The following is a 9444-nucleotide window of genomic DNA, read 5'->3' as shown; positions in this document are numbered from 1 at the left end:
CGGACCTTAAAAATGATAAATGACCATCTACTATTCTGGCGTGTGTAAAATCAGCCTAAACACGCTGAAATAATGTACACGCTATTTACAATTGCAACTTAATATAGCTCATACAATTCTGCTTCAGTGTTTTAATAATTTTATCTCAGTAATCTGCGTCTTCATAGTTTTTAATACATTGTTTTCTACGTATTTTAGTCCAGTTTCTGAATATAGGCAATCGCTTTAAAGCAAGATCTCATGTTGCCAGTCTCTTCAAAATTCTTTACGATTCTCTCTATCCTGTCTTCCAGCTTCAAGTACTTCTTTTTCTCTTCTTACCTTCAAGATTCATTTCCTATTTCATGTACATGCAGTTTGTGTGCTTTGCTTCCTTTTTAAAGCACTCCACCAAATAGTTGATTCTAGGGTGAGGGTCTCCAATAATACAATTTATTTTGATGTGCCGCCCTTCAACAGCATTCGTCGTTCGGTGCCTTTTTCCGTAACAGTCCCACATTTCTATTGCATTTCTAGACAGTTATCCACAAAGAAGTGAAACAATTGAGAGGACCTTCGGTTAACAGAAGCTTCTGCATGACTCTCAATCCATCCATTGCTTGCGTCCTCCGGTTTTACAACTGCCAGCGCTGCACATATGCTGACGTGAAGTCTTAAATCCTCGTTCTAGCGGTACTCTTCAGTTAGACCGAGAACTCGAATTCTTCTCCATAAAATCTTCTTCATATGGAAATAGAATCCATTTATTTCAGTTCTGGGAAAAACTTAACGAATGGCCAATATCGCAGCTGCCTCAAAGTCAACCTTTACTTGTTTAGAGACTGCCTGTTTTATCAGACGAAACAGACGAACATATGTGTCTTTGTTCTTATTAGGGAGCAGTGCAAATACAGTAGGGAGAATGTTTGTTTCTTTAATATGGCCTCCTAAGTCTACGTGTATGGTGTAGATCTGTGCAAACTGATTGTTGTATCTCTTAAATGTTCCATCCATTAAAAATGGGAACATGTTTTTAAGCTTTCTTTTCCTTTGCTTCCACTAAAAATAATTATTCTCATCTGTAATATATCGTTTTCCAGAAGAAAACTACTACCATCTCCCGTTTTTAATAGATTTTCATGAAGATCAATTTCATAAGAGTTCTTAGGCTCTTGTTGGTTCCCCCGCTCTTGACTCCATCGACGACGAATGGTTCTCTTCATCACTGCAACAATGACATAAACTTTGTTATGTATATTTCCCATTTCATCCGCGTATGTCTCCGATAACTGTGTAGTTTCTTCTCGAGACCTTCTCTTCGCCCTTTCCACTTGCTTTCTCACTTTCAGAGCCGCATCGTCAGGTGGTCCACAGAGATCTTCTAATACGTTCAACACTTCTCCGTTCCTCGAAAGCAGCTTTCCCTTAGAATGATCCGATTTTCGGCGTAAGCACATCAATGTAACAGCAGCTATTTTAGATTCCCTCTGTTTAGGATATGCGTAATCTTTGTAATGAGGAGGAGGCCTGCCCTTGTTCGTTGTAATACCTTCCTTACTGATGGTCACGTTAGGAACTTCAAAAGCAAACTGGGCGGGCGGGTGAAGAGGAGGAGGAGGAGGGGGAGACAAGGGACCCGACCCTTCGGAGCAGGTAAAACCGTGGCAAATGTCCGGCGTGGCAAATGTCCGGCGTGGCAAATGTCCAGACACCGATCTCTCTATCTGTAAGTCTCTGGACACTGAATGGAAATTTCATAGATCGTTCCGTCATCAACAAGAGTCCGGCGTCCACAAAGAATCGAACAGAGTAGGCGTGAATGCAGCACACTGGTGGTGAAACATCTTAGAGATTTCGCTCAGATATTTTCAAGTTTCAGTGCTGCAGATGACTGTATCCCGTAGAAGGCTACGAAATCGACCGACAGTCAGAGGCTATATCTGGATGATCGCAATATTTCCTGGAAGTGTTCCTACTCAAGAGGATGTGGCTTTCCTCATTTCGAGATGTTAGGTTGGTGGAGAAATATCATTTTCCGGTTCTTGGATACACGAGGGCGATGCCCAGTTCCAACACACATCCTCGCACAGTTGACGAGAGCCATGTCACGGCAGGCCTGCCACCTGTTCCTCCTGTTGTCTGTGACAGCAGCAGTGGCACAGACTCCGGAAGGGACAACTTCTACCTCAGCCGCTACCACACCAGAGGCAAGCTCTACTTTTGTATTCATCCCGACACGATGTCGAGATGGGTACGTTATGGTAGCAGGACGGTGCCGGAGAATGTCGACGCATGGCCAGCAACGTAGGTTTCTGACAACTACAACAGAGCCTACCCCGACTTTGGGAGGAGATCCGTTTTTCGCACCGACAACAACACCCAGCCCGGAGCCTACAATATTTTATTCACGCGAGAGATGCCGTGATGGCTTCGTGCGTGTCAGAGGGCGCTGCAGGAAGCTGCTAAAGGTCAGTTGTCGAGAAATGACCACCTAGAGACTAGCTGACTGTTACAAACAATGTTGTGATAATATCTAGTGGTGTTTCTCAACACTGTTACCATTAATTTCCTTTCACTTGTATGAAACTAGCTTGAGTGTCCTCGCGATATTAAATTTAAATAAAACCCTTAGACATAATATTAGTCATTCCCTGTAGAAGGATACGCAGGCGCTGAAAGGGGGAGGGGGGGGGGGGGGTATAGAACTGGTACCAGACTGTCATGTAACCACGACTGATGTAAATCATGTCCAGAGCAGTAAGATCGCTCTATGTAAAGACTTGACAGCATGACAGAAATCAGCTACCGTGTTTGGACGTGCCCATGACCACACCATGAATGTAATTCGTGTATAGCCGCGGGCTATCCAACATGTCAATAAAGAATGGTGAGCCACGGGTGTGCCATTCGCACCTATGTAACACTCCGTAAGAACAGTGGTCGCACAAAGATCCTCATCGACATGGACTGGAGACGAGACTGACGACTTGTGAAGTACAGTCGGTTTCAATCTGACAGTGAATTTGGTCCATTACACCCAGTTTCCAAGGGAATACTGCGAAGAACAAATAGATATCAAGATTCGGGTACCTCTCAGACAGCCGTTTCTAGCAGTGGCACATAAAGATTTGCGTCTTTCACGGGTCAAATAACAAAGATAGTAGCTGACTGGAGACGTGCATTGTAGCCCAAAGAGTTGCCATACATCCTTTTTTCAGATGTCAGGGGCCATTTAGGCATTTAACTTGCAGTTTGTAGGAAGCCCCTTCAGTACGGAGGCGATTCTATGATATTTTGTTAGTACTATGACATTTGCTCATTCGTTTAGGGCGCCCTGAACGTGAGACATCCTGACCAAGTTTTGCCTTTCCTTTTACGTCTTCATGATGAATATTATGTGGAAACCTCCATTTTCCAAAATGACAACAGCAGTACTCGCAGGGCTGCACGATTACCTTCCTATAGCATTTTGAATCGCCGCTAAACCATCCGCTGTTGATCGATTAGAAATTTAGCATATCCGTATGTAGTAGCTTTATCAGCTCTAAACATCAGTGGGTCGAGCGTGGGATATGAAGTAACACAAGAGGTTTACTCCCATTTTTACGTAATTGGAAGGTTGTGTGAGAACTATAATGGACGCTATAAAAATACTTGAAGGTCACAGGTTGTGTGGGGACCACTTTCTTTAACCATGCATTTCGATTTATCTTGATGGTACAGCATGTGTGCTAGCAACTGATCCCTTCTTTCACTCAAACAGTTGCATACATTTGTTTCTTCTATTATTATATTCTATAACTCATCATAATTTATTTGACTTACTAGTTAAATCAGCAGCATTGTTCTACAGCCCCACATATCAAAAGTCACTACTCTCTTTCTGTATGGGCAGCTGACAGTCCTCATTACATTACCATACAAGGCTACAATCCAGACAAATATCCTGAGAATTACCTTCCAAAAACTTTAATTTATATTTGATGTTAACATATTGCACTTTTTCTTATGCACTCAGTATTTTCTGTTTTCCCTTCTTTTACCATTCTCCGATTTTTGCTGCCCAGAGGGGAATATCTACTACCTTTAGTGTCTCACTTCCTAAAATTCTCCTACAGTATCATCAGATTTAATTTCATTACACTCCATTACACTTGTATTACTGTTGCTGACATTCAAATTATAATTTTTCTTTTTCTATGTGAACTTTAATTCCCTTTCCAAATTTCTCCTTGGTTTATCCAATTGTTTGCCCAGCGTACAGATTGCATAATATAGAATGTATACTATAAACTTGTCTCAAACCCTTCTCAACAACTGCATGTTTTTCATGTCCTTTGCTCTTACAACTACAGATCCTTTTGTATTCTTTACAATGTCCTCCTCGATAGCTGAGTGGTCAGCGTGACGGATTGCTGTCATACGGGCCCGGGTTCGATTCCCTGCTGGCTTGGGGATTTTCTCCGCTCAGGGACTGGATGTTGTGCTGTCTTCATCCGGCACGGAGGTCGCCCAGTGTGGCGTAGAATGTAGTAAGACCCGCACCAAGGAGGCCCGGACCAGCACCAAGGAGGCCGGGGACCTGCCACGCAAGAGGCCTCCCGCCCAATGACGCCAAACGGTCATTTATATTTTTTTCCATACAGTTGTTAAGTATCGTATTTGTTACGTTCATAATTAATTACTTTTGGTAGTTTTCTGCTTTGCTATTAGAACTCGTACTAACATTTGACATTTCAGTAACGTTTAATTTCTCCCAAGTTTTGATTATTTTCTGTAACAATTTGGTATTTAATCTGCTACCAATATGTTGGAACTTCAGTACTGTTCAATTTCTCCCAATCTTTAGCTTTTTTTTATTAATAGCTTGTCACCGATTTCATTATACCAAAGACAATATTTTTTTCTTTCCGGTCAGCAGGATAATTTACTCGTTTCTCATATTGAGAGTGATATTTCTTCTGTCATACCTACTGAGCAATAAGTCTTTTATCCTGTATTTCAGTGCTCTTGTTGCATCGCTGTTCAGTTCTCTTTCTCGCTCTATTTTGATTCATGTCAGATAATGGTGAGAATCGAAGTTGACTACTATAACCATGTACGTGTAAGTGTTTCGAATCACGCTTCATTTACCGTTTCATGTGTACTTACATATACTTACTTATTTCATGTAAATTTACGTATTTCAGTGCATTGCCATAGCTTTCTCAAGATTATAAACATGTTTTTGAAACTATAGGGAACACACCCTGGATCAGCTGATTCACAACCCGCACCCATGTCTGAGAAGCTGCTCGAAGAGGCAGACAACGCTACCAATGGCAGCGAGACCACTCAGCCTATAGGGAAGTCAGCGGAGCGTACAATGTGCCCAGAAGGTTCTAGGTTTAAATTTGGAATGTGTCTCACCCCTCTTTTTGTGAGGCTAGTAACACTGCCAAAACATTGTCCAGCTGGATACGTGCTAATCGAAGACTCCTGTAGGAACATTAAGGTACGATGACGTAATATTTTTAAGTACCATTTTGCAAATTTCTTAAATGCTCGTACATTCCGTGTCGCGACACCTGTTCTTTTTCACTGCACACTTTCTTACCAAAGCATTAATCTAAGATCACTCCATCATTTAAACTTGGTAACTATCCACTGACAAAGTGCGTGCTGTAGGTTGACTGTTCAGTTGTAATACCGTAAAATGGCAGTTAACAATACTAAGATTATTTCTGTGTCGCCGAAGGGGCTGGCCGAGCGGTTCTAGACACTACAGTCTGGAACTGCGCGACCGCTACGGTCGCAGGTTCGAATCCTGCTTCGAGCATGGTTGTGTGTGATGTCCTGGGGTTAGTTAGGTTTAAGAGTTCTAAGTTCTAGGGGACTAATGAATTCAGACGTTAAGTCCCATAGTGCTCAGGGACATTTGAACCATTTCTGTGTCCCCAGTGTGTTTCAGAAGGATTGTAAAAATACCCCTTTGAGCAGCTGGAGAAGAGACAGCTAAAGGAGAGATTATGTCATCAAAGCGAATGGAGTGGTTCGGAGTGTCATGTGACTGAGATGACATCAGAATTTGTACTGGTCATTGGTGCAACTCAATAGGGGGAGAATGGCCACACGGTCAATATAAGCTCGTTTCTTTGGAGGCCGAATCGAAAGCGCTCGAACATAGAATTCCCCATGTATGTGCTTTTGGAAGCGCTGTATTTTTCATATACTACTGGGTCAAGAGCGTAGCATGAGGACCACGGTTACCAGGAAACATCCCTCTTCATTTTGGCAGAGGCAGTATCGTGAATCCAGTCCTACCATTCGACAGCTAGCAGGGCATCATTCAGGCAAGTGGTTCAAATTTCCCGTATGGAGAATATTTACATGGGGTGAAATGGTACCCTTGAGAAGTTCGTAAATGGAGGCAGAAACCTTTTTTGCGATCGTATACAGCTCCACATACGTGAACTATCCTTTCAACATCACAGTACATTACCCCATCCAAGGTCGTACCCAGCGAGGGACAGAAATCCAGCTATCTCTTCTCCTAGAAAAAATTTTCATCCCAAACTGAATTCCGATAAAAATCATGATACAGACATACGAGTATGTATCTGTTCAGTGCAAGTGTGGAAAAAGAAGAAGTAGTAGGGGGAAGACACAAACATATTTCTGGTAAAATGTTAAGACTGCTTATACGTTCACTTCTGTACTCTTTGCAACTGAGAATGAAAGATAGTTTTAGGTTATAAAAGCTTCCAGTAGAGATTTATGTTCCATTCGCTATGGTAAAGACCAGTCGCAAAACTACTAAAATGTGAATATTAAATATATTCGTATGTAGCTTATTGTCATTTGCCTGACAGCAAAATAGTTTTACAAATCTCACACACACATACGTTATTAGTGCTGGGTAGGTAATATACCGCCAGAAAAAAAAATGCACATCTGAAAGACGATGCCGATTTTGTTCCCACGACGGCATAAGCCACTCAGTGGATAATAGATGTACTGACAAAGGTTTCAACGTTGTTCGCCAACAGATAGCGTAGACGCGTAGCTCCCAGAGCCAGAAGGCTCAGTGTGGTGCAGAAATATGAAGCAAGCGGCCAACCATGGCATGGAGACGCACTAGTACTTCCTACCGCCAAATGAGCAAGTTTGAGAGGGGCCAAATTGTGGCCTTCCTAGTGGCGGAGTGGTCATTACGGAGAACTGCCACACACGTTGGACGTATTGGGTCAGCTGTGCAACGACGCTCGTGTCAGTGGTGTTGTGAAGATTCTCACAACAGTAGACGAGGTTCTTGAAGTCCACGCAGTACAGACGCCCGCCAGAATCTTCGTATTGTAAGGGCAGCAGCGGCAGATCGTACGGCTATTACAGCATAGATAATGGGGGCTGTGAGCTCAGACGTGTCAACACGAAGTTTTGCGAACCGGTCATTACCAGGGGGACGATGGGGACGTACACCTGTCGCCCGCCCTCCTCTAATGCCATACAATCGATGTGTACGGCTCGATTGGGGCTGTCAGAGCATCATTTCGGAAGACGGAATGTAGTCTTCAGCGATGAAAGGATTCTGCCTTCATGCAGGTGATGACCGTTTGCGCGTACTAAGTGGACTGGTGAACACTTTCTCACAGGGCGCATTCGTCAGACACACATAGACACATTGACAGCCCCACTCCCCCCCCCCCCCCCCCAACAGTCACCCCGCCCACTCTGTGTTATGGTGTCGTACACGATGAGCTACAATTCTGGTACACCTCTGATGTTTCTAGAGAGATAGCATATATTTGCTGTGTCCGATACTAACCCACCAAATTCGTATGTGGTAGCATTAGTCGGTTTGATTGTTAATTGTTTTATTTTATAAGAAACGGTTCATCCTATGCTACATCCTTCCTTTCCGCAAAATTAATGTGAATGTCAAAGGAAACGATCGTCTCAGCCTACGTGTTAAGTGGATTACTGAAAGCACAGAAAGAATGTTGCCTAGATGATGGAATCGGTATTTAAGCCCTGGTGCTCCCAAACACGGTTTCAGTTTTCTAAACATTATACCACGATGCTAGGTGACTTTAACAAAAGGAAACTGTTTAGAGGAACACTTGCCTACGGAGTCCTGACAAGATATTTCAGTCAGAAAACAGGCAAAATTAATCTACTATCGAACACAATACTCCACGAAAACAAACGTGTAATGCTGAAAATAAATAACCTCTGATATATGGATTTTCATTGTGATCTACAATGTGTTACGGACATAGATCTATTTAATATCATTCCGTGAGGTTTTAGGACTGCAGGCAGATAGAGCTAACATCTCACAAGTAGCCAGTCATATTCAGCTGAGTTACATACTGGAGACTGCTGGAGCACGTCGCTAGGTTCATGCAAAAAATTGGCGCGGTTGGTCATGTGCACAGATCTTGACTGCATTGCCGCTTCTGACGACTTCAGCGCCCTCTTTCGAAAAACGCTCCATCTGATTGTGAGGGGCGCTGGCGCATGGATAATAGTGATGTTGCATGAATGCCTTCTACCGGTTTGCGGGCCCAAGGGGTTGAAACTAAGTTATATATATTCTAAAATTGTCTCTAGACATTCCATAATGATTATAATTTAGTCTTTGTGAGGAAATTAAAGAAATCAGCGGTAGTCATATAAAAGCTGCTATCATAAAAATGGTTCAAATTGCTCTTTGCACTATGGGACTTTACTTCTGAGGTCATCAGCCTCCTAGAACTTAGAACTACTTAAACCTAACTAACCTAAGGACATCACAAACACCCATGCCCGAGGCAGGATTAGAACCTGCGACCGTAGCGGTCGCGTGGTTCCAGACTGTAGCGCCTAGAACCGCTCGGCCACTCCAGCCGGTATTGCTACCATAGTGTCGTCGTATTACGAGGAATAATTCGGTAGATTTCACATCTAGAATTTACTACGTGAATTATTTTCGTGGAAATACAGTCCTTTAAATGTCTAATGGGGATAGTATGCACAGCTATTATGTAAAAGCGGAGCTGCGAGAAGCGAGTGTGGCGATCATATTCCACATGTCTTTCATATATTTTGCGTATGGTCTGACCAATGTAGGCGTTGCCATATTGGCAAAGTATTCGGCTATGGATTTTATACTGATAAACTCAATCTGAATTTTACTTTATTGATCTGAATCACTAGTGATTTTCCAGTGTATAGGGATTTAAATATATTTTCCTTTTGTTACTGTCGACATTGGAAGACAACTTATCATTGACAGAACACCCTACCCATGAGAACAGGGCGGGGGGATGTGGAACTTCGCTCACTGCAGCAACATCCCAGAAATCTCTGATTGCGGTGGTCAGTAAATGTTAGGAAGGGTATTTCCAATACTTTGTCCCACACAAAAATTGTTTATGTGTACGCGCAGAGGGTTTCACAATTAGGAACATTTAGGACAGATTGCCAGTTACAGTCAAGGGAAAC

At 42.8% G+C, this 9444-nt stretch overlaps 1 protein-coding gene across 1 annotated transcript; it reads left to right on the top strand.

Moving 5' to 3' along the window:
- Positions 1–2035: 2035 nt before the first annotated feature.
- On the top strand, positions 2036–5482 carry LOC126355388 (uncharacterized). The gene is made up of 2 exons (XM_050005682.1): positions 2036–2447; positions 5219–5482. Exons 1-2 carry the CDS (start codon positions 2082–2084, stop codon positions 5480–5482), a joined length of 630 nt encoding a protein of 209 aa, XP_049861639.1. The 5' UTR covers positions 2036–2081.
- The last annotated feature ends 3962 nt before the right edge of the window (positions 5483–9444 follow it).

This window comes from Schistocerca gregaria, chromosome 3, assembly GCF_023897955.1.
Source record: "Schistocerca gregaria isolate iqSchGreg1 chromosome 3, iqSchGreg1.2, whole genome shotgun sequence".
Taxonomy (NCBI): Eukaryota; Metazoa; Arthropoda; class Insecta; order Orthoptera; family Acrididae; genus Schistocerca; species Schistocerca gregaria.
This window is presented reverse-complemented; position numbering and strand designations above follow the sequence as displayed.

Coding starts and splice junctions, on each gene's coding strand:
- LOC126355388 (XM_050005682.1), top strand. CDS start 2,082: ATGTCACGGCAGGCCTGCCACCTGTTCCTCCTGTTGTCTGTGACAGCA. Junction 2,448..5,218: donor GCTGCAGGAAGCTGCTAAAG/GTCAGTTGTCGA, acceptor TTGAAACTATAG/GGAACACACCCTGGATCAGC.